At 43.9% G+C, this 26,581-nt stretch overlaps 1 protein-coding gene across 2 annotated transcripts in view; it reads left to right on the top strand.

Annotated features, from left to right (window-relative positions):
• The first annotated feature begins 17,547 nt into the window (after window positions 1–17,547).
• The window catches only part of CFAP54 (cilia and flagella associated protein 54), a 538,848-nt gene continuing 529,814 nt past the window's right edge, over window positions 17,548–26,581 (top strand). For both annotated transcript variants that reach the window (XM_077472059.1, XM_077472058.1), the window contains exon 1: window positions 17,548–17,758. In XM_077472059.1, coding sequence (XP_077328185.1) covers window positions 17,604–17,758 — 155 coding nt within the window. In that variant the 5' untranslated portion in view covers window positions 17,548–17,603. The remainder of the gene's footprint in view (window positions 17,759–26,581) is intronic.

Genomic DNA, 26,581 nt, shown 5'->3' with positions numbered 1-26,581 from the left:
GTTACAACAGTGGCCAAACAAACAATAGCTAGTTCCTGAAAAAAACTCAGGCCCATAATAGGATCACACAAGCTATGACCAAGCTAAAATCGAAGCTGTACTATTGGACAAAGTGACCCAATATGAGAAGCTTTGGAGACCTTGGGTTAAGAACTATCTACCCTCCAGCTTTGATAGTACGTTGTTACTACCATAACTACCATAACTACCCACAGGCATCCACACAGTGCATCTTTCACATATCCCTTAGATGACCCAGTCCCCCTCCCCCCCAGGGTTAGACACTCCCTAACCTCCCTTTCCTTTGCCTCTCCAATATTCTCTACCTATAGCTCTTCTTTTTATATACCTATCTTCCACAAGTTTATCCTAGTACAGTATCTAACAAAAGTGAGTACACCCCTCACATTTTTGTAAATATATTTTATTATATTTTGTGACAAAACTGAAGAAATTACACTTTGCTACAATGTAAAGTAGTGAGTGTACGGTTTGTATAACAATGCCAATTTGCTGTCCCCTAAAAACAAAACTGAGTACACCCCTAAATGAAAATGTCCAAATTTGACCCAAAGTGTCAATATTTTGTGAGGCCACCATTATTTTCCAGCACTGCCTTAAACCTCTTGGGCAAGAGATCTGCAGAGCTTCACAGGTTGCCACTGGAGTCCTCTTCCACTCTTTCACGATGACATCACAGAGCTGGTGGATGTTAGAGACCTTGCGCTCCTCACCTTCCCTTTGAGAATGCCCCACAGATGCAAAATAGGGTTTAGGTCTGGAGACATGCTTGGCGAGTCCATCACCTTTACCCTCAGCTTCTTCAGCAAGTCAGTGGTCGTCTTGGAGGTGTGTATGGGGTCGTTATCATGTTGGAATACTGCCCTGCGGCCCAATCTCTGAAGGGGGGGGGGATCATGCTCTGCTTTAGTATGTCACGGTACATGTTGGCATTCATGGTTTACTTAATGAACTGTAGCTCCCCAGTGCTGGCAGCACTCATGCAGCCCCAGACCATGACCCTCCCACCACCATGCTTGACTGTAGGCAAGACACACTTGTCTTTGTACTCCTTACCTGGTTGCTGCCACACACGCTTGACACCATCTTAATCAAATACGTTTATCTTGGTCTCATCAGACCACAGGACATGGTTCCAGTAATCCATGTCCTAAGTGTGCTTGTCTTCAGCAAATTGTTTGCAACCTTTCTTGTGCATCATCTTTAGATGAGGCTTCCTTCTGGGACCACAGACATGCGGTGTATGGTCTGAGCACTGACAGGCTGACCCCCCCACTCCTTCAACCTCTGCGGCAATGCTGACAGCACTCAAACGTCTATTTCCCAAAGACTGGATATGATGCAGAGCAAGTGCACTCAACTTCTTTGGTTGACCATGGTGAGGCCTGTTCTGAGTGGAACCTGTCCTGTTAAACCTCTGTATGGTCTTGGCCACTGTGCTGCAGCTTAGTTTCAGGGACTTGACAATCTTCTTATAGCCTAAGACATCTTTATGTAGAGCAACAATTCTTTTTGTTCAGATCCTCAGAGAGTTCTTTGCATTGAGGTGCCATGTTGAACTTCCAGTGACCAGTATGATAGAGTGAGAGTGATAACACCAAATATAACACACTTATTCCCCATTCAAACCTGAGACCTTGTAACACTAATGAGTCACATGACACTGAGGAGGGAAATGGCTAATTGGGCCCAATTTGGAAATTTTCACTTAGGGGTGTACTCACTTTTGTTGCCAGCGGTTTAGACATTAATGGCTGTGTGTCGAGTTATTTTGAGGGAACAGCAAATTTACACTGTAATACAAGCTGTACACTCACTACTGTACATTGTAGCAAAGTGTAATTTCTTTAGTGTTGTCACATGGAAAGATATAATAAAATATTTACAAAAATGTGAGGGGTGCACTCACTTTTGTGAGATACTGCACCTCTATGATTTACTAAAGCCTTAACGCCGCCTGTTTTCCATGCCTAATCTTTCGTTAGAGCACCATTTCTTACACTGATATTGGCCTTCCCACCCGATTAGGTTAGGAACTACCACGGTACTCCTTTTACCATAATACCCCGAGACTTTGGTATATTTTGACTCTAACATGTCATGTTTTTGTTTTTAACTATCTCTGCAATGTCCCCCCCCCCCCCCCAACTTGGGCGCCACTGGTCTAATGAACCCTGATGACAATGTTTCTGATATAATCATTTCATTACATTGCATTATTGTTTTGTTTGTACCCATCGTCATTTCAATATCAGTTTGTTGTACTCATCATCTCATGACACTCTGTTTGTAAGTGACATTCTAATTGTTTTCTGTACTTATCCTTCCTTCACCAACAATAATTTTGAACAAGAAAACATCAGAGTTTTAACATTTGCTTCTACTTTATTATATTACAATACTGTACATCAGATCTTAAAGTTTTTGTTACCACAACATTTCATATTCCTGATATGTGTTTGCTGTACCATGTACTTGTATGATAAAATATCCTGTTCTGCTTCTTTTGTGCAAAATAACCGGTGATCGTTCCACTTCTCCTGTTTTTTCTACTTCAAACTGAGCACCCTACGCTAGGCATAGAAACACATCCATCCATGTGTGTGGTCAATTTTTTGTCAGTATTATAAATATAGTGATAGCACAGCCTGCCTGTTCTCCATTGGCCAAAGATCTGTGCTGACACATCCCCATACACAACGATTAGCTTTAAATAGATTGGAAGAAGATAAGTCCATAATCATCTGGAATTCGGACAAAGGAGGCATGATTGTCAGCCAGCCACACATACATGTGATTAAAGGGGGACCCCACGAAAAAATTCAAATCTACTTTAACAGAACTGCTCATCTTAACCACTTCAATACCAAGTCTATTTTGGCACTCCTCTCCTACATGTAAAAAATCATAATTTTTTTGCTAGAAAATTACACAGAACCCCCAAAAATTATATATATATTTTTTAGCAGACACCTGGCGGTTATTGAAACTTTTTATCTTGCACGATATTTGAGCAACAATTTTTCAAACATGTTTTTGTTGGAAAAAAGTTTCATAATTTAAAAAAAATAACAAAACAATAAAGTTAGCTCAATTTCTTTTTATATAATGTGAAACATGTCACGCTTTAAAATTGCACACACTCATGGAATGATGCCAAACATAGGCGACACTTCAACATTTTTTATATACATGTTTAGAGTTACAGAGGAGGTCTAGATACCTCACGTGTGTGGTTTGAACGGTGTTTACATATGTGGGCGGGACTAACATGTGCATTAATTTCTATGGACAAGCTGCCGGGGACAGGGGCGTTTTACTTTTTTTTATTTGACTTCTTTTTTTTACTTTCTTTTACATTTCTTTTTATCACGTTTATTCCTATGACAAGGGATGCAAACGTCCCTTGAAATAGGAATCATTTGTGACAGTTCCTCTTTATGGAGAGATGCGGGGTCAATAAAACCCCACATCTCTCCTCCAGGCCGGAAAGCATGAGATCAGAAAAAAAATCCACAATCTCATGCTTACCCACCACAATCGCGGCTTTGTTTACATCTGTGGCCCGGACGTCATAACGTCGCGACCTTGCCTCCGACGATCATAGAGGTGACCGGTGACCATCTAGACACTGGAAATCTCTATGCTTGTCATCCAGCGGGGGCTGGCGGTAGGAGGGGGGATGTTCCCTCCAACTGCCTGTAAGAACGATCAAGCGGCGGAACTGCCGCTATGATCATTCTTATGGTTCACAGGATCGCCGGCGGAAAACAAGGATATCTGAATGATGCCTGTAGCTGCAGGCATCATTCAGATATTCCCACTGAAATTCCAGGATGTCATATGACGTCCTTGGACGGAAAGTTAACATCACCTCACTAAAATCAAATTTATTGCTATTGTAAAGCTATCATTTTTTTTTTTCAGTATCGGAAACCCACATGATCATTTTTGTGAATTGCAAAATAACTTATAATTTGATAAAATTACAGGCATGTGATGAATTGCTGATAGAAAAAAACCTTATTCAACTGTTAAAAAAGGCAAAAAATAAAAATACAGCGTGTGTATGCTTTTGTGAATTGATCCTTACAGGAGGACTGAACTGGTAATAATTGGACACCCGGAGAAATGTAAAATGTGTTTAGTCTCTCTGATACATAAAACGAAACAATATTGCAAAACTGGTTTCAGAGAAACAGTATGCAGGTTGCCTGTAATCTATCAAAGGACATAGAATAAACTGAAAGATAGGTAATAAATCAATGATAAATGATTAGAAAGGGAATAAACTTGATACTTATAGTCAAACCCCTTTTTTTATTTTTTATACAGTAGTAGAGAATGTTTAGAACCCCTGTCAAATATTTATTAAGATCTGTGTCACCATTGGGGAGATTCATTCTATTTGTTCTCCTAACTGTCAAAATTGATGAGAAATCCAACATTTTACAGTTGTCACCAGAGGAAAAGGTGATGGTAAATCTTCCAATGTGGATACCTCTGAAATGTCTACAGCTTCAAATGGATTTTAGACGCATTTAGGAAGTGTTAGAAAGTCTTTTCAAAGCTCTCAAAACACAATTTTTAAGAGGAGGACAAGGACAGATCCATGCCGTAGCAGTTCACAATCGTGTGTTCAGAAAACATTGCAGCACGTGTCTATTTACTTTAGCTGAGGCCATGTCAAGCTTTGTAAATTGCAATGCTTGCTGAATAATGCTGGCAGGATCAAAATCAATGCAAAGCCATGTAAATGCATTGTGTGTTGCAGACTAGTCACTAGTCATATAAAGAACTGGCTTGTGCTTTGCAAAACTTTTGTAAAATTTTGTTATAGGAGATCTATAGTCACAGCATATCATTTAATGGTTATAACATCAGCTATGTAATAATAATACAAACAGGAGTCATTTATGGCAGTCCAGTATCAGCTTACATGTAAAATGTCCTTTGATGTTGTGAGTGCTGCCTATCTGCTGGACATTTATTTCCATAATCTCCTGGATTCCCTGCATGTTTTGTAGCCTCTCTTCTGCTGTTTACATTCAATTTCTACAGACTACATGTAGGCAGGCTTTAAATGTGGTTAGCTGTCCAGGCACTAGCCCTGGCTGGTGAAAGGGTTAAACATATTTGGTTTGGTTCCCGGGCTTTTGGTTTTGGCGGGCCCATCAGTTATATAAAAAGATGGACATCTAAGATCAAGGGCTCTCCAGAGAAAGGGGAAATGGTCACTTATAGGTGAATTGTAGACTCACTTATGAGTGCAAGTGTGGTGCTGAAGAATCGGGGATCATGGACAGCACCCAAGCTTTGGATATTGCCATTATGGACTCTCACCTCAGGGAGGTATGTCTGGGCCACTACCCTATTTTAGTTAGGATCAGGGATATAATATTGCCCTTAAACAGTAGTACCACTTGGTGCTCCATCCAGCTGCAGTTGCCTCTTGCAGGCTGCAGGCTGTCGGCATCAGAGCTGGACAGTGCACCTGTGTCTGATGACATTTTGTCTGAAGTATTGGAGGGCTCTCAGAAAGTGCAACCCTAGATGGGAAGTGTGGCCTACATGAAGTTAATTCACATTGAGGGGAAGAAAAGATCACTAGATTTTAATGCTACAAGAGCTTGGAGTAAGCCTGGTAGCTTTCTGTGTTGACATTTCAGATCCATTATTACATGTATTTTTTGAAAAGGCATCTAAATAAATTACTTTAGAAAGTTGACGAGTGTAATAGTTTTGTATTTCTTAAATCCAGTTGGACTACAGAATGCCTTTTCAAAAAAATGTAAATAAAAAAATGGCTTATTGCTGTATCCAGTCTATCCGTTGTGTGTTTACAATGATATGAAATGATTTGTGACATTTGTAGACTTGTTATATACTGCACAAAGCCACGTTAAGGGTAACTATAGCGGTTGCTGCCTCCCCTGAAACTTACAGTCCCCTAGGGGACTATAGGTATAGAATATTGTATAACAAAGTGGGGTCAGTGGCGCTACCTCAAAAAGTGCACATTATATATATATATATATATATATATATATATATATATATATACTGAAAAACCTTCCCCAGTACAGCCTCCCTGTAGATACTCTTAACCAAAAAAAGAGAAAAGAGAGAAAGGTGTGAGGGAGGAGAGGTAAGGGGGAGGGGGGGATAGTCTGCAAAGGATCCAAAATCACAGAGGGCGTCCTTCAATTTACCCTATCAATGTAAATATATGCTGACTATATGCCAAAATATACTATTACACTCAATTTGTGCACCTTACATATGAAAACTGTGTCACATATATATTCTTATCACCCTGTGCATATACGTAATTGCTAACAAGCAATGTTGGTGCGTTATAAAAAAGAGAAAAAAATATATAAAAAATTAGGCAAAAAAAAATTAAAAATGATTTTAGGCAAAAAAAAGCACACAGTTAAATAACATCCCTATATCAAAATGTGTTCCATATAACACATTCATAGGCTGTGCATCCAGCCCTAAACCATGTGCATTTGAAAATATCCAAGTGAATAAGTATGATGATAATAGTAATAATAATAAAAATAGTAAAATTGGTAACTGTGACTCTTTAATATCATAAACAACAAAATCGTGAATATATGTAACCTGTGTACTTAAATAAATAAAATGTCCATATATACTTATATCAAATTAGTGTGCAAAAAAAGTCCAGAAAAATCCAGAGAACATAAACGAAGGTGACTTTAGTACTTGAGAGAAATTTCCAATGACCTCCGTGCTCCCCCTCAAGGATCCCTACTCACCGGATCCTCGCACCCCTGCAGGGGTAATGGGCATGTAATTCCACTGTTTCCAGCTGGACCTGCTCAGCTCCTGCAGCTGCTATCTCCACTCCACACACCTCCAGGGGTCTTTCCTTACCAACGGTCCCCCCTTTTTTTCCCCCATTTTGTTGTTTAAATGTATATAAGGATATACTCGAATGGAGTCCTGGAAGACAGACACAAGCCCTGTACCCGCCAACACTCCACCTTCCATGTACCGCAACGTCCCTCCGTTTAGGCAGCAGACCAGCTACAAATACAGTGTTCTCCAGACCTCTCCACCGGGGGGGGGGGGGGGGGACACAAAGGAAGGCGGAACCTGTGAACAGAGCGGAACATGGACAGACTTGTAGACTTGTACTAGTTTTTTGTTTAACCACTTACAGACCGGACCATTTTGCTGGTCAAAGACCAGACCACTTTTTGCGATTCGGCACTGCGTCGCTTTAACTGACAATTGCGCGGTCATGCGACGTGGCTCCCAAACAAAATTGACGTCCTTTTTTTCCAACAAATAGAGCTTTCTTTTGGTGGTATTTGATCACCCCTGCAGTTTTTATTTTTTGCGCTATAAACAAAAATAGAGCGACAATTTTGAAAAAAACGCATTATTTTTTACTTTTTGTTATAATAAATATCCCCCAAAAATATATAAAAAAACATTGTTTTCCCTCAGTTTAGGCCGATACGTATTCTTCTACATATTTTTGATTAAAAAAAATCGCAATAAGCGATTATTGATTGGTTTGCGCAAAAGTTATAGCTTTTACAAAATAGGGATAGTTAAAAAAAGCATTTTTATTAATAATTTTTTATTATTATTTTTTTTTACTAGTAATGGCGGTGATCAGCGATTTTTATTGTGACTGCGACATTGTGGGGGACACATCGGACATTTTTGACACATTTTTGGGACCATTGTCATTTATACAGTAATCACTGCTATATAAATGCAGTGATTCCTGTGTAAATGACACTGGCAGTGAAGGGGTTAACCAGTGGGTGGCAGTGTAGGGGTTAAGAGTTCCTAGGGGTGTGTTACTAACTGTGGGGGGGTTGGGCTTTCATTTAGTAAACACTGATCTCTGCTCCAATCACATGGAGCAGAGATCAGCGTCACTAGTTGCTAGGCAGAATGGAGAAATGCTGTTTACACGGCATTTCCTCCATTCAGCCGTCCCGTGAGACGATCGCAGGTATGCCCGCGGCGTTCGAGTCTGCGGGTCCTGCAACCGGACTCACGGGGGTCCCGACCAGCGCGGGAGCGTGCCGCCGGCGGCGCGCTCCCGATGGCAGGGCGGCATTGAAGATTGGACGTACATATACGCCAATATGCCTGCCCGTGCCATTCTGTCGACGTACATCGTTGTGCGCTGGTCGGGAACCGGTTAAAGGGTATAATAAAAAATTTCCTTTGCGAGAGGCAAAAATTATTAAATATATAGGAGTGAAGAATAGTAAAAAAAAAAATACCTTTATCAATTTTGTGTTATTAAAGTGGTGTTGCCACCAAAAAATAAAAAATAGTTTAACCACTTTCAGACCGGACCAATTTGCTGGTCAAAGACCAGACCACTTTTTGCGATTCGGCACTGCGTCGCTTTAACTGACAATTGCGCGGTCGTGCGACGTGGCTCCCAAACAAAATTGACGTCCTTTTTTTCCCACAAATAGAGCTTTCTTTTGGTGGTATTTGATCACCCCTGCGGTTTTTATTTTTTGCGCTATAAACAAAAATAGAGCGACAATTTTGAAAAAAACGCATTATTTTTTACTTTTTGTTATAATAAATATCCCCCAAAAATATATAAAAAAACATTTTTTTCCTGAAAGGCTCCATGGCAGCATACGTGTGGGTAGCCCCGCCTCCACGATTACCCAATAGGACCCAACTCCCATAAATCTTTGCTCCCGGCTACTATCAGTGTTCCTTTTTTGTCCTCCCCAGTAGGACCAGATGGTTTCTTTCCTGGAAATAAAACTTCACGACGATCGATTGGCTGATTGACTGAGAATTTTTCCTCCGATAGGCCCTGACTGTTAAGCAGGGTATGGAGAGTATTTGCAGAGTAGCGCTGAAGAAAGGATTTCCTACCTGAGTGCGCACGGTCTGTGTCCCATTGCTATGGGTGACCATTATCTGCTGGAGGTATGGCGTGTGTGTTCCAGTCCGTTCGGCCAGGTGATCGTTGGTGGAGTGGTGAGCCTTTTATCTATCCATGGCAGCATTGTATTTGTGTGTATTTCTTTTGTTTGTCTTGCGGTCTCCTCCATGCCGTTTGCGTTCGCTTCCGCGTTCCAGCAAACCTCTCTCCTACTTCCGGGTTATGCAGGCGTTCTGCGCATGTGCGAACCCGGTATGAGACCGAGGCTTGGTTCCCGCGCATGCGCGCGAGCGCCTCGCGTCTGACGTCGGCGATGACGTCACGGGCGCCAAATTTAAAAGGCTTTGGAAGCTGTCAGAACCCTGGGAATGTTTGCAGTGGTCGCAGCGACTTCCCGGGGCTGTCAGCGCGGCGGTTTAAGGTAAGAGCATGTCCCTTAGGCTGGGGAAATGCTTTTTAAAAAAAAAAAAAAAAAAATGTGTGCTTTATTTTTCTCTTTGGTTGCAGTGTTTCTTAAACTGTGGGTTTATTGTGAATATGGACGCCTTACTGCCTCCTAGTGGCCAGCCCGCTCATGTTAGGTAGGTCTTTAGTATTTATGCTTTTTATATATTGGAGAGAGTGTTTGGCATAGGTAGGATTGACTGTTTATCCTTTTCTCTCTCTGTCTGTTTTACCCTTACAGCCCTTCTGGGTCTGATCCACAACCTAACACTTCTAGACGCAGTGGATCATCAAGATCACACCGCCATAAATCCTCCTCAAGATCTAGCCAGCATAGGTCAAGATCTGAACAGCATAATAAGAATTATTCTCACCCCCCTGCTGCTCACTCCAGCAAGCGTACGGAAAAATCATGCTGGGGGTGCAGGATGCCTGTTCCTTCGGACGTATCCTTATGCGATCATTGCTTCTCCAAAGCTGCAGATGAAAGGGATGGTGCAGACCAGCGTTTGGAGTCAATAGTAAGACGGGTTGTGAAGGAGTCTCTGCAGGAGAGGGACGCTCTACAGCTGTGTGAATCCCCGTCAGAATTATTGGCTCCTCCACCTGGAGAGAACCCATTGCAGGAGACATGGGAATCCTCTCAGCCAAGCCGCCTATCTGCTCCCATCTCAGATAGTAAATCTGACTGTGAGGATCCTGGTTTAGGTTTTGACTATGGACTGGTGCCTTCATTGGTCAAAGCAGTGAGAGAGGCTCTGAAGTGGGAAGACCCTATTACATCCCCACTAAAGCAGAGAAAGTTCTTTAAACAGCTCAATAAGGAGCGACAATTTTTTCCCTTCCTTTCAGAGTTGGGTGACATTATTACCGAGGAATGGAGCAAGGTGGATAAAAAGGGTTCCATGCAGTCAAAAATCCTGAAATTATATCCCTTTAAAGAAGAGGATGTGAAGCACCTGGAGTCAGCACCACTGGTGGATGCAGCACTCATGCGTTTGGTGAGATATGTAACCCTACCCTTAGAGGATACGGTATCCTTTAAAGATCCTTTGGAAAGGCGGATCGATTCAGACCTTAAGAGGATATATCTGACTTCTGGAATGGCTTGCAAACCAGTGCTTGCAATGGCAGCGGTATCCAAGGCCATAGAATCATGGGCTGACTCTGTAGAGGAATTCCTGAGGGGTATTTCTATTGAATCAGCAAAAGACTCCCCTATTCAAGAAATCAGGATGGCGTCTGCCTTTTTGGGGGAGGCATCTATTGATGTTATCCACCTGATATCTCGGGATATGTTAGCAGCAGTCTCAGCTCGCCGTGCGTTATGGCTCCGTCCATGGCTGGCGGATCCAGCATCCAAACAGGCCTGGTGCCGTATTCCCTTTGAGGGGTCATCTTTGTTTGGTAACAAGCTGGATACTGCCATATCCCGGGCTACAGGTGGGAAATCTGGGTTTCTTCCCCAGGACAGACGTCTTCAAAATCAAAGGCGTCCATTTCCTAGAAGACAAGGCCCTGATCGTGCCAGGGAGGCGCGGAGCTATAGACCTGGTCGAGAATTCTCGAGGTCATGGAGATCCAGGCAATCTTCTTTCAAAAATACCTCAAAAGGGGGTTCGTCCGGCAAGCAGGATTCCGCGAAATCCTTTTGAAATTGGGCCCGCTCAAACTTGTCAGGTGGGGGCTCGTCTTCTCCACTTCAGGCATGTTTGGGCGGCCTCAATTCGGGATTTTTGGACTGTAAAAACAATTTCCTCAGGTCACAAGTGGGGTTTTATCAGCACCCCAAAGCTAAGATTTATTCCCACAAATCTTCCAGAATCAAAAGAGAAGAAACAAGTCCTATTGACCTACGTGAACTCTTTACTGGATCAAGGCGCAGCCGTTCCCGTTCCAGAAGAAGAACGTGGAGAGGGCATGTATTCCCCTTTGTTTCTGGTTCAAAAGAAAAACGGCACATGGAGGCCGGTAATAGATTTGGCCCATCTCAATTCCTTCATTCGCAAAGAGAAGTTCAAGATGGAATCTCTGCTTACCATCCAGCAGTCCGTGTATCTGGGGGACTGGATGATATCAGTCGATTTGAAGGACGCTTACTTCCATGTTCCCGTGGCAAAGGAGTTTCAACAATACCTCCGCTTTGCAGTAGGCATTCAACATCTTCAATTTACATGTCTTCCCTTTGGGTTAACAACGTCCCCACGGGTCTTCTCCAAAGTTCTTTTGGCAGTTGTGGCCTTTCTCAGAGTCAAAGGTGTTCGTCTCCATCACTATCTCGACGACCTTCTTCTGCTATCCCAGAACAAAGATCAGCTCTTGGAGCACAAAGACCTAGTCATCTCCACTCTACAGGAGTTCGGGTGGCTTCTGAACTTAGAAAAGAGTCACCTAGATCCAACTCAGTCTCTTGTTTTCCTAGGGGCGCAGTTCAACACAGCAGAAGGTACTATCGCCCCTTCCAGAAGAGAAGGTTGGAGTCATACGAGACAGGATTCATGCAGCCCTTGCAGCATCCCATCTCTCGGCTCTCCAATGTCTGAGGGTGATTGGCACAATGTCAGCCACCATTCCCATGGTAAAGTGGGCCCAGTGGCACACTCGTCCCTTTCAGAAGGGGTTTCTACAACAGTGGGACTTATCCAGCCAGACACAGCGCATATTCCTCACTCCAGCCATGAGGACGTCTCTTCTTTGGTGGCTACAGGGGAAGAACCTGCGCAACCACCATTCAATCATTCCCATCTCATGGGTCACGGTAACTTCAGATGCCAGCAACCGAGGATGGGGCGCTCACTGCCTTTCGGAGGTCGCTCAGGGCAGGTGGACGTTTCCATCACAGAGAGTCGTCTCCAATGTTCTGGAGCTAAGAGCGGCCTTCTAGGCGCTTCGGTCATTCCATCATCTGACAGCGAATGCCTCGGTCATGCTAAGGTTGGACAACACAACCGCGGTGGCTTACGTAAAGAAGCAAGGGGGAACTCGCAGCTGGTCCCTGTTACAGGAGACGGAGCCAATAATGAATTGGGCTCAGAAGAATTTGTCCAACCTTTCTGCAGTCTACATCCCAGGGGTGCAGAATGTTCAGGCGGACTTCCTATCGCGTGTCGAGTTGGACAACAACGAGTGGTCTCTACACCGGGAAGTATTCGATTGGCTCCTGACCTTAGGATTGTCCCTGGAAGTCGACTTGTTCGCTTCCCCGTGCAATCGGAAGCTTCCGAAATATTACTCAAGGTTCAGGGATCCCCAGGCATATGGGATAGATGCCCTCACAGAACATTGGAAGTTTCAGACAGCTTAGGCCTTCCCTCCAGTTCCGGTGATCCTGCAATTCCTTCGGAGACTCAGGTCAGAGAAGGCGGAGATTCTCGCAGTGATTCCTTTCTGGCCCAACAGACCTTGGTTCCCTCTACTGCTGCTCCTCAGTTTTCAAGAGCCAGTTCCCCTGCCTCTCAGGTCGGATTTGCTATCTCAAGGTACAAGGTTACATCCATGCCCATCATGTCTGAACCTCAAGGTATGGTTTTTGAGAGGGAAAGGCTAGAAGCTCTTGGTTGTCCGGAAGAGGTCATCCCAACCCTTCTCAATTCCAGACGCGGGAGTACTAATAGGGTATATGAGCGTATATGGTCCAAGTTTTCGGCCCATATGTCCACCAGAGAAAATTCTTGCAGTTCTCCAACAATACAAGACATACTAAGCTTTCTTCAAACAGGCCTTGATTTACCTCTAGCTATCAGTTCATTGAGAGTCCAAGTATCGGCTATTTCAGCCTTTACGGGTATTTCCTGGGCAAACCATGCACTGGTACAACAATTCTTCAAGGGAGCTACCAGGCTCAGACCCCAAAGAAAACCAAGGTTTCCTAAATGGGACCTCCCTTTAGTGCTGGATTTTCTCTCAAACCTTGGAAAGGATTCTACGGAGCCTCTGTCCATAAGGGATCTCACTCTCAAGACCATCTTCTTGGTAGCTATAACCTCAGCCAAGAGAGTTTCTGAGATTAGGAATCTAGGTTCGGAAGAACCCTTTCTGACTTTCTTTCCAGATAGGGCAGTATTGATTCCCATGTTGGGATCGCATCCCAAAGTAACCTCGGTCTTCCATGAGAATCAGGAAGTTGTGCTTCCCACTTTCAAAAACTCAGAGAGTCAGGATGTTCATCCTCTGGACGTAGGACACGCGCTTAAACAATATTTGGAAGTCACAGCTCCCTTTAGACAAATGAAATTTCTTTTTGTTCTCCCTCATGGCAAGAATAAAGGATTGCGAGCTTCGGCTAGATCTATCTCTACCTGGATCGTTCAGATCATTCAGAGGGCGTACAGAGCAAAGGGCTTGGCTCCTCCTGAGGCATTAACGGCTCATTCAACACGGAGTATTTCAACATCGTGGGCAGCTTCTCGCCATGTAGCGCCTGAAGTTATTTGCAGAGCGGCCTCTTGGTCTTCTATTAATACCTTTGTTTCTCATTACTGTGTAGAGCCAGCGGCTCTGTCTTCTGTTAATTTTGGTTTGCAAGTTTTGTCGGTTGACAATGCTAAATAAACTTTTGTTCTTTGCTCGACATTTTGCCCACCCGGGTGTGTTTGGCGAGTTATTTCCCACACGTATGCTGCCATGGAGCCTTTCAGGAAAATGGAAAATTTATATCAAATACTTACCGTAATTTTCCTTTCCTGATAGGCTCCATGGCAGCAGGAGTTCCCTCCCAAATGTCTGGAGTTGGCTAGTTACGGAACACTGATAGTAGCCGGGAGCAAAGATTTATGGGAGTTGGGTCCTATTGGGTAATCGTGGAGGCGGGGCTACCCACAGGTATGCTGCCATGGAGCCTATCAGGAAAGGAAAATTACGGTAAGTATTTGATATAAATTTTCCGTTTTCCCTCAATTTAGGCCGATACGTATTCTTCTACATATTTTTGGTAAAAAAAATCGCAATAAGCGATTATTGATTGGTTTGCGCAAAAGTTATAGCGCTTACAAAATAGGGATAGTTTTATAGCATTTTATTAATCATTTTTTATTATTTTTTTTTTTACTAGTAATGGCGGCGATCTGCGATTTTTATTGTGACTGCGACATTGTCGGGGACCCATCGGACATTTTTGACACATTTTTGGGACCATTGTCATTTATACAGTAATCACTGCTATATAAATGCAGTGATTCCTGTGTAAATGACACTGGCAGTGAAGGGGTTAACCAGTGGGTGGCAGTGTAGGGGTTAAGTGTTCCTAGGGGTGTGTTACTAACTGTGGGGGGGTTGGGCTTTCATTTAGTGTACACTGATCTCTGCTCCAATCACATGGAGCAGAGATCAGCGTCACTAGTTGCTAGGCAGAATGGGAAAATGTTGTTTATACAGCATTTCCTCCATTCGGCCGCTCCGTGAGACGATCGCGGGGATGCCCGCGGCGATCGAGTCCGCGGGTCCCGCGACCGGACTCACGGGGGTCCCGACCAGCGCGGGAGCGCGCCGCCGGCGGCGCGCTCCCGATGGCACGGCGGCAACGAATATTGGACGTACATGTACGCCAATATGCCTGCCCGTGCCATTCTGTTGTCGACGTACATCGTCGTGCGCTGGTCGGGAAGTGGTTAAAATTCTTCATAAAAAAAATAATTGGAAAAAAAACATTTTTTACTCACCTCTAAATGCCTATTGCTAGGGGGCCCCTCGTAGTCTGCCTTCTTCATTGCCTGGGCTGGTGACATCACTTTCCCTTGCGCCACACAGTCATCTGGGACCTGTCACGTGTCCCAGATGACTGTGCGGCGTATCATGGCACCCTGTGCCGCTCGCGCATGCGCAGTGGGTGCCCGGCTGTGAAGCCACAGCCGGGTGCCCACAGTAAGAATGACGGTGCGCGGATCGGGGAATGAGGGGGGGCTTTGTTCCCCTGCATCGCTGGACCCTGGGACAGGTAAGTGTCCGATTATTAAAAGTCAGCAGCTGCAGTATTTGTAGCTGCTGACTTTTATTTTTATTTTTTTAGGGGGCACCCCACTTTAATGATTAAAGGTCGCCAAAGGTCACTCAGCCCCCCTAAAACAGCAAAAAGATGTGAAACCGGGCTCGTTGGTTATGCTACGTTTGTGCTGTTTACATTTCTGTTCTATCTTTTATCATTTTTGCCTTATTAATGATTTATTATAGGTCACCAAAGGTCACTCAGCCCCCCTACAACAGCAAAAAGACGTGAAACCGGGCTCGTTGATTATGCTAAGTTTGTGCTGCTAAAATGTATATTTGTGCTGTTATGGTTTTTTAGTTATAACATTTTTCTTTTTTAATCAAACCTCACCCACTTTGCCCCCCTACAATCAGCACACATAAAAACCCAGGTGTGCTTCTTTAATGCTATGTTTGTGCTGTTTTGTGCCAAAAAGTGTCACTTAGTGTCTAATTTGTCCGCTGCAATATCGCAGTCCCGCTATAAGTCGCTGATCACCGCTATTACTAGTAAAAATAAAACAAATAAATAAATATTCTATAAAAATATCCCATAGTGTGTAGAAGCTATAACTTTTGCGCAAACCAATCAATATATTGGGATTTTTTTTTACAAAAAATATGTAGCAGAATACATATTGGCCTAAATTGATGAAGAAATTCGATTTTTACATTTTTCTATTGGGTGTTTTATAGTGGAAAGTAAAAAATATTGTTTTTTTTTCAAAATTGGCAGTCTTTTTTTTGTTTACAGCGCAAAAAATAAAAACTGCAGGGGTGATCAAAAACCACCAAAAGAAAGCTCTATTTGTGGGTACAACATCACACGACCGCACAATTGTCAGTTAAATTAATGCAGTGCCGTATCGCAAAAAAAAAGGTCTGGTCATGAAGGGGGGTAAACCTTCCCGGGGCTGAAGTGGTTAAAGGTAAAGAAGAGATTTGGGGTCTTTTTGACCACAGATCTCTTCATAAAAAGGACCTGTCATCCTTTTTTGTATTACAAGGGATATTTAGTTTCTTTGTAATAGGAATAAAAGTGATTAAAAAAAATAACAATAATAATTAAAGGGACAGTGTAAAAATAAAAAGTAAAATGAATAAGGAAAAAAAAGAAATGGAAAGAGCCCCATCCCTCCGTGTTCACGCACATTCTGTATGTAAACGGCATTTGCACCACACATGTGAGGTATCACCGCAAAATGTTAGAGCGAGAGCAACAATTCTAACGCTAGACCTCCTCTGTAACTCTAAACAGGTAACCTGTAAAGGTGTTTAAAGCGTTGCCTATGGAGATTTTTGAAAGAGAAGTATGTTCTTTTTTTCCCAGATTCATACTTACCTAGGTGGATGCAGCATTGGTCCGATGCTGCATCTGTCCCCTGTAATCTGCACTGAGAACCGACCAATTGAACACCGCTGATGGCTCGGTTCTCACTGTTACCTGAGCAGAGAGCTGCAGACTGTCAATCAGCAGCTCCCCTCCTCTGCTCCTCCACTCTCATTGGAGTGCTGAGCTGAGGAGGGGCGGGGAGCTACCTAAATTGCTGCATTTGTAAATTCCAAAAGCCGATATAAAGGAATAGTAGTGGCAAAAAAAAAACACTTGGTTTAAGCAATGTTTTTTTTTTCCGGTACAATTCTCCTTTAAGGGGGCGTGGCAAGGGGTGTGTCCTATGCCTGCATACTTTTTCTGATAGGTGTTCCTCATTCGCATCAAGTTGGGAGGTATTGGTATCTATTTACGCACTATTACATCATCTTTCACATTTTATAAAAAAAATTAGGGAGTATATTGTGTTTAGTTCATCATTTTTTCACCAAAAGTTGCGTTTGCGGCGCAAATACCACGAGACATAAAAAATTGCAACGATCGCCATTTATTCTCCAGGGTCTCTGCTACAAAAATAATATATACGTTTGGTGGTTTTGAGTAATTTTGTAGCAAAAAACAAAACAAAAACGTTTAAACAAAAAAGTTCCAGAGGAAGCATGTACATCTAGGATAAAAAGGAATTCCCCCCTCCAATAGCTGAATATAAAAGAACAATTGAGACACCGGAAGCCGCTGCATATATCTGACCCCGCATATATCTGACATGGAAATAGAAGTGGGCGTACAGCGAGTGACGTCACCCGCCTCGTGCGCCCAGTCGACTTCCCAGTGCTGCGGCTGACAGTGTAGCGGTTGCTATGGAGACCGTTCCCTAGCAACGCCTTTAGTATACATCTGACCGCCTGTACACTCGGAGAGGCGATCAATATGGAACCCTTACCGGCCACGTTTTATGGAAATGTAGACCAGAAGAATCCGGTGATCGCCACCTTTGAAAATGAAATCAAACAGCTGCTTGGTTTTATGAGAAAGCTGCAGAGATCGTCCCCGGGAGACACACAGCAGGAGGAGCACAGGAGGGGGTAACTCATACTGGACACATTGGATCCACTAATAATCTTATACTGCTATCAATGCAAATGTTCTTATACCCTATCAGAAGCCAAGGGGTGTTTTAGATAAATAAGGAAATGGAGAAACACCTGTGAGTTTTGCAATTTTTTTTCGCTGTGTGCCCTATTGGGGAGATTTCTCTTCACATCCTGGGACAGGATAGGAAGGGAGAGGAAGTCTCTCCAAATTGAGACTGTTGTCACCTACAGGTGTTCCAGTGACGATGGTTAGGGAACATTCACACCATGTATGTTGAGCTGAGATGATCTGCGTAGATCGACACAGACTGAACACTAAGGCACACAGAAAACACTTGTACCCTATTCAAATGACAGCACTGGGGGTTATTTACAAAAGGTAAATCCACTTTGCACTTGGAAGTGCAGTTGCTATAAATGTGAGGGGGTCATGCAAGGAAAATAAAAAAACAGCATTTTAGCTTGCACATGATTGGATGATAAAATCAGCAGAGCTTCCCCTCATTTCAGAGCTACCCCTCAGATTTACAGCGACTGCACTTCTAAGTGCACTTTCAGTGCCATTTCAAGTGCACTTTGCACATGTAGTGCAAAGTGGCTTTGCCTTTAGTAAATAACCCCCATTTTCTTGGGCAGTCAATGTCATTCCTTATTATCTCTTGTCTTTGGACATAAACTATGAAAAGACAAAAAATAAATAAATAACTTGTGTGTTACTAAACACAGCTGGTTGTATAAAATCATTTTGTAGTGAAGAATTTAAAAAAAATCCCTTTTGCATAGTGACAAAGTAGTTAACCACTTGACGTCCGCGCTATAGCCGAATGACGGCTACAGCGCGGACCTGAATTTCCGGGAGGCCGTCATAGGATGGCCTCCCCTTTGCACACTCCCCACGTGCCCCCTGCAGGGAGCACGCTGTGATCACAGAGTCACCGAGACTCGGGTGATCACCGATCTGAGTAAGCGGCCAATTCCGGCCCCTTACCACATGATCAGCTGTCAGCCAATGACAGCCAAACACGTGTGTAAACAAAAGCTCACAATTGTTTTTTTTTATCGCCTCATGCTGATAGTGTGGGGAGAAAAAAAAGCCGATCACCGGCTTATGCTCAAAGAACATCTGCCCCCTCCTCTGCCTCCTCTGTGCCTGTCAATGCCACCTGCCATCGCCACCAGCCAGTGCCCACAGTGGCCACCAGTGCCACCTATCAATGCCCATGAGTGCCACCTATCAATGCCTACAAGTACCATCTATAAATGTCCACCAGTGGTGTCAATCAGTGCCACCTAGCAGTGCTGCCTTTCAGTGTAACCTACCAGTGCCGATCAGTGCCCATCACTGCCAGCTATCAGTGCCACCTATTAGTGCCACTTCTCAGTGCCCACCAATGCCACCTATCAATGCCCTTCAGTGCCACCCATCAGTGCCACTTCTCAGTGTCACCTCTCAGTGCACACCAGTGCCGCCTATCAGTGCCCACCAGTGCTGCCCTATCGTGCCCATCAATGCAGCCCATTGGTGCCCATCAGGGCAGCTTATCGGTGCCAATCAGTGCAGCCTCATCAGCGTACATCAATGAAGGTGAAAAATTACCCGTTTGCAACTCTGCACTACAAGTGCACTTAAAGTGCAGTCACTGTAGATCTGAGGGGAAGGTCTGAAATGAGGGGAAGCTCTGATGATTTTATCATCCAATCGTGCAAGCAAAACTGTTTATTTTCCTTGCGACTGTACTTCCAAGTGCACTTGTAGTGCAAAGTGAATTTGTCTTTAGTAAATAAACCCCAATGTCTGCTTTTTTATGCAGTGCAACTTACTGCTCTGCATGTCAGATTTACTAAAATTGGAGCACTAAAGCCCCATACACACTATCAGATTTTCTGCTGATTTTATCCTTCACATTTACCAAAACCATGTAGTGGGAGGGCCTGCCTGATGCATACAAATTGAAACTCCTAAGGTTTGACCTCATATTATATGGTTTTGTGGTAAATCTGAAGGAAAAATCAGCAGAAAATCTGATGTGTGTATGGGGCTTAAGGATCTGGTATAGCTGTGCATTAGAGCTGCACAATTAATCGTTAAAAAATCGTGATCTCGATTCAATCCCCCTGACAATCTCTATTGCAGTTGGCCGATTCTTTCATGTAACAAGTGGAGAGACTTATCTGCTCACTCAGCTGTCAAAAGAAAACATCTGGGCAGTCTGCCAAGTTTTTAAAATGAAACATTGTAAGTAACTTCCTTCGTAGATCTTAGGCCCCTTTCACACGTGCGGACTGTATGTCCATATTTCATCCATCCGTTTTCAGATGAAATACGGACATACATGCATCCCTATGGGATGTTCATCCACTGACACCCGATATCATCTGTCTCCGCTATGGTCTGATTCTGCAGACGGAGGAAAATCCTATTTTTCTATCCGTCTGCAGAGTGGATCGGATTAACACAGACAGATCGTCCGTGTTCATCTGATCCCCCATAGAGGAGAGCGGAGATCTGACAGGGAGGTCCCTGCACAGTGTGCCGGGACCGCCCTGTCATCTGCCGGCTCAGCGGGGATGAACGGAGCGATCTCCGCTGAGCAAGCATATGTTCACGGGGCGGATCATCACGGATCTGTCCTGTGTGAAATGGACCAAAGAGAAACTTCTGTGTGTAAAGAAAAAATCCAGGCAGTCTGCCAAGTTTTTAAACAACCTGTAAATGCAGGAAGTTTAACCACTTAAAGTCTAAATCTTTTTCTGACACTTGTTTAAGTTAAAATCAATATTTTTTGCTAGAAAATTACTTGGAACCCCCAATCATTATATATATTTTAGCAGAGACCCTAGGGAAAAAAATGTCAATTGCTGCAATATTTTATCTCACACTGTATTTGCCCAGCGGTCTTTCAAACGCAATTTTTTGGGAAAAAATACACTTCACTGAATAAAAAAAAAAAATGAAACAGTAAAGTTAGCCCAATTTTTTTGTTTTAATGTTAAAGATGATGTTACGCCGCGAGAATCGTGATCTATCTACTAAGCAAAAAAATCGTGATTCTCATTTTAGCCAAAATCATGCAGCTCTACTGTGCATGATAGCCAATCAGCTTCTAACTTCAACTTGTTCAATGGAGCTTTGACAATAAAATCTGGAAGCTGAATGGTTTCTCTGCAGAGCTGCACCAGAGTATGCACTCTCCAGATTTAGTAAATCTCCCCCTTTGCATCGCAACATGCTGTGGTCAGTGCCAGATTACCAAATAGGAAAAGTAGGCACAAGCATATGGGTTTACTTCCTCTTTAACCACTTGGGTACCGCGCTATTGCCGAATGACGGCATTAGCGCGGACCTAGATTTCCAGGACTACGTCTATTGACGTCGTCCTGGTTACGAGCGGCCTGCGCGCCCCCTGAGGGGCGCGCGCGGCGCGCTCTGTGATCGGCGAGTCCGTGAGACTCGCCTGATCACCGATCCGTGTAAGGGGTCGTTCCCGACCCCTTATCACGTGATCAGCTGTCAGCCAATGACAGCTGATCATGTGATAGAACGGAGCCGGTAATCGGCTATTATTCCTCCTCGCGCTGACAGCGCGAGGAGAAAAAAAAAAAGCCGATCACCGGCGGCCGTGATCGGGACATCAGTCCCGATCACGGCCAGCAATGAAAGGCACCACATGCCACCTGCCAGTGCCCACCTGCCTCCCGCAGTGCCATCCTGAAAAATAACAAAGTAAAAGTAAGTGCCCCCCGTCTGTGCCCATAATGCCCACAGTGCCACCCCACAGTGCCACCCACAGTGCCACCCCACAGTGCCACCCCACAGTGCCACCCACAGTGCCACCCACAGTGCCACCCAATCTGCCTCAAAGGTGCTGCACCCCAGTGCCGCCCATCAGTGCCCAGCAGTGCCGCCCATCAGTGCCCAGCAGTGCCGCCCATCAGTGCCCAGCAGTGCCACCTATCAGAGCCACCTATCAGTGCCACCTATCAGTGCCCATCAGTCCCATCTATCTGTGGTACCTATCAGTGCCACCCATCCGTGCCACTTATCCGTGCCACCCATCCGTGCCATCTTATCTGTGCCCATCTTTGCCCATCAGTGCCGCCTTATCTGTGCCCATCAGTGCCGCCTTATCTGTGCCTATTAGTGCCGCCTTAACTATGCCTATCAGTGCCCACAAGTGCAGCCTATCAGTGCCCACCAATGCAGCCTATCAGTGCCCACCAATGCAGCCCATCAGTGCCCACCAATGCAGCCTATCAGTGCCGCCTTATCAGCGCACTTCAATGAAGGAGAAAAATGACCCGTTTGCAAAATTTTATAACAAACTATTAAAACATGATTTTTTTTTTTTTTTTTTTTGTTTGTTTAGCAAAAAATAAAACTCCGAGCTGTAACTAAATACCACCAAAAGAAAGCTCTATTTGTGGGAAAAAAATGATAGAAATTTCATTTGGGTACAGTGTTGTATGCCCGCGCAATTGTCATTCAAAGTGCATCAGCGCTGAAAGCTGAAAATTGGTCTGGGACTGAGGGGGGTTTAAGTGCCCAGTAAGCAAGTGGTTAACAACAGATCATAATAATATTGATTTTATCTTAAAAGAAAATTACAATGAAGATTTCTTAAAGCGATAGTGTAACTCGGCAGTGTTTGAAATAAAAAAACACCTGTAAGACAATGGCATAATGTGCTAGAATGCATCGCTTACTAGCACATTATGAAATACTTACCTTAGAATGATATTTTCCCCTGGTCTTTCTTCCGGGTTTCATGGATTCCGACACTGTGAGTGGCCGGAGAGGCGATCACATCACTCCTGCACATGCTCACGGGAGCCCTTGGTTCCGGCACAAAGCTCCGAAAGTGCCAGACTTTCAGAGTGCATGCGCCAATGAGGATACTGGCTGCATCCAGGGTGAATATCTCCTAAACCGTACAGTACGGGGGGGGGGGGGTGAGGAGGGGGTACTGTGTAAGTTCACCTTACAGATTTTTTACTTAAAAAAATAAAATAAAAAAATAACAAACATTTTATACTTATCTGCTTTTCTCGGGTCCCCCACCAGTGCCCCTGGCCCCTCCCTCCTGTCAAGTGCCCTCAGAGGAAACTGATTGCTCTGGGGGCACCCGAGCAGGCTCACTCCGGAGCTGCTACTCTGTGTCCATTCATGCACAGAGCCCTGGCTCGGCCCCACCCCTTACTCTCCTCATTGGCTCACTGACTGTGAATGACAGAAGTGGGCGCCAATGGCTCAGCCAAGGCTCTCATGCACATCGCTGGATCAAGAGGGGGCTTAAGTGAGTATTAGGGGGGCTGAGGGGGGCTGCTGCACACAGAAGGTTTTTTATCCTAATGCATAGAATACATTAAAGCGGTTGTTTACCCGCTGAATTTTTTTTTTTTTTTTACTCACCTGCAAAGAAAAAGGCATAATAAGCTAGTATGCACCGCATACGTACCTTAGAACGAGGCCCCGACATCTGGCCCGATCCACGCCAAGGGAGCTGACATGTTCCCTCTGCGTTTCTTTCGGGTATCGCGGCTCTGGCGCTGTGAGTGGCCGGAGCCGCAATATCGTCACTCCGGCACATGCGCGCAAGAGATTTCTTCCCGGCAGGGTCCGCCATCTGCCAGACTTTCAGCCGAGATTCCCCTGTGCGCATGCGCCACTGCAGTCAGCGGCGCATTGCGAGGGGAATATTTTTTTTTACCTACGGGTAAGCCATATTATAGGCTTTCCTGTAGGTAAAAGTCCCAAAATTTACTATACAACCACTTTAAGGTAAAAAACCTTCTGCCTTTAGAACCACTTTAAAGTACATTAACCATACACATCAGGTTCACATTACAGTTTTGTCTCTTAAAGGGGAACTTTATCGATAACAGCTTTATAAAAAATAATGTTATTTAGCAAGGAACAAAAAAAGAAAAGGAGGGCGCACCGACCTAGTGCATTACCACTAATAGAACTTTATTCAAAGAGCACAGCAAATAATATACTCACAAATGAGTATTGATAGAAGGCATAATCAATACAACAGGGTCAACTTTCCGAACATCGACAAGCCTGGACCTGATGTCAAGTAAATCAAGCAATACCCCAAAACAATGGCTGATGCGTTTCAGGGGAGAACCCCTTTCTTCAGAGCCTAGACGGGCAATGGTTTCTCGCATACAGACAGCCCTATATATGTGTATGTGTGTCACAGCAAGGGACATACATTCCACATTATTCAATATGATCCCTGAGCAGACGTAAATCATAAAGCGGAACTAAACCCGTAAGGGGTTTCAGAAAACAGTTGCATTCCTGGAATGCTGGGATTGCTAACTGTCACATTTGCTTGCGTCCTCAACCAAACTGTCAAACCATCAATTGGCTGGTGTCATAACTGATCACATGTGCAGCAACCATGGCAGTTCAAATAGAAGCAGTTTCCTTTTCTATAAAGAATAAGAGGGTTTACAAATTCAGCACAGTGCCGAAGAATATAGAGCAAATGGACATGTGCAGAGACAGTGTATTATTTAAAATGATTATTTTAAACAGTATAGATGCTTATTTTTAATATTATATAGCTATACATGCAAAAGGGGGCAGCCTAAAGTGATCTAGCAAGACTTAATTTTCTGACTAAAGTTCCACTTTAACCACTTCAGCCCTGGAAGGATTTACGCCCTTAATGACCAGGCCATTTTTTGCAATACAGCACTGCATCGCTTTAACTGACACTTGCGTGGGCATGTGACGTTGTAACCAAACAAAGTGTCCTTTTTTTCCCCACAAATAGAGCTTTCTTTTGGTGGTATTTGATCACCTCTGTGGTTTTTATTTGTTGCGTTATAAACAAAAAAAGAGCGACAATTTTTTTACTCTTTCTTCTATTATACACATCCCAAAAAAATTAAAAAATTTAATTTCTTCATCAGTTTAGACCAAGACATATTTTTGGTAATATACATATTTTTGGTAAAAAAAAAAAAATCACAATAAGCATATATTGATTGGTTTGCACAAAAGTTATAGCGTCTACAAAATAGGGTATAGATTTAGGAACTTTTATTTTTATTTTTTTATTGTTTTTACTGGTAATGGCAGTGATCTGCGATTTTTAGCAGGACTGCGACATTGTGGCAGACAAATCTGACCATTAGTGACACTTTTTTGGGGATCAGTGACACCAATACAGTGATCAGTGCTAAAAAAAGCGTTTAAAGTGGTTCTTCATTGTGAAAAAAATCAGTCAGCAGCTACAAATACTGTAGCTGCTGACTTAAAAAATAAAAAATTACACTTACCTGTCAAGGGATCCAGCGCCATCCTCACTAGTTCTTCACCGGTCTTCGGGTTCCCAGTGCCTGCATGTTTAGTGTGGGACGCTGGCTGTGACTCCTTGCGGTGGGCTTCCCACTGCGCATTTGCAAGCCATGCTTCACGGTGTGAATTGTCCTGCAGCCTGCTGGGACCTGTGACATGTCCCAGGCGGCTGTAGGCATGAAGGGGGTGCCAAACTTCCAGTGGAATCTCCTAGGCTGCTTGACCAGAAGTTGGAGCAAGTACCCACCAAAACTAAGTACCCCCCCCAAAAAAAAGTTCCTAAAGAAGAAAGGCAGGGGGAAAAGGGACATAAGGCGAAACTTTGCCTTTAGGGTAAAGTTCCACTTTGAAAGCTTATCTTCTTTCAGCTGTCAGTTTGTAAAAAAAATGAGTGTAACCTACATACTTGTAATGTACAATAGCGATGGCCATCTCCTAGCGGCTGATGGGTACACTACTTAGTTCAAAGTTATCCAACTAGAGTGCGCAAACAAGAAACCTCTGGAAACCAGCGTGGTGGGCCTCAAGGTTTCAGCTGTCTAGGGACCTACACAGAATCTAATCTCGCGCTGGTTGTGGTGCTTAGACTAGACTGAAGCATCATTTTACAGCCCTTCAATAAAGTAAAAAAAGCAAAAACAGTGCAATGAGGGTTATTTACTAAAGGAAAATCCACTTTGCACTGCAAGTGCACTTGGAAGTGCAGTCGCTGTAGATCCGAGGGGGACATGCAAGGAAAATAAAAAACAGCATTTTAGCTTGCACATGATTGGAGGATAAAATCAGCAGAGCTTCCACTCATTTCAGATCTACCCCTCAGATTTAGAGTGACTGCACTTCCAAGTGCACTTGTAAATAACCCTGAATGTGTTGCAACAATGCTTCACACCGCCCCTTATTTTACCTACACATTGAATACCAGTGTTGACACATTTTAGAAGGCTGGGAATGAACTCTGAATATACCATCAGTTTCTGTTGCAGTAATAGTATTCACATAAGGAATTGTAAATCCCCCACACAGAGCAATAAAAACCAGGCAGAGATTCTAACTCTTCTCTACCCTCTCCAACATTTAAAAAAAGTTTTGGTTTTAGAAAGAGAGTAGCTACATTTAGGCCTAAATGTGAAATTGTGAGGTGTGGCTATGTCTGTGCAGCCACTGCATTCCAATTGATATGAATGGGACTGCCTGCATGGGATGCACAGTACACCTGCACATTCCCATGCATCCCCATGCGGGCAAACATAGCTCTTGCACGGGCGTTTGAACAAGGCCTTAGAATTCCACCTCATGGTTACACACATAACACAAAGGTCTTCTAACTACTTCCCATGGGACACATCCGGCTTGCTACAAGATTTTAACTGTCTCTGAAAATACCTCGGCTGGCTGGCAGAGTAATACAGAGACTAACACCGATGGTGGTCAAGCAACCACTGAGATGTTTCTCTGCCCCCAGTAATTATAGGAGGACCACGCTTCTTCTGTCTCCCAAG

Source organism: Lithobates pipiens, unplaced genomic scaffold (assembly GCF_037356315.1).
Source record: "Lithobates pipiens isolate NorthernLeopardFrog02 unplaced genomic scaffold, aLitPip1_a1.2 Scaffold_8, whole genome shotgun sequence".
Lineage (NCBI taxonomy): Eukaryota > Metazoa > Chordata > Amphibia > Anura > Ranidae > Lithobates > Lithobates pipiens.
This window is presented reverse-complemented; position numbering and strand designations above follow the sequence as displayed.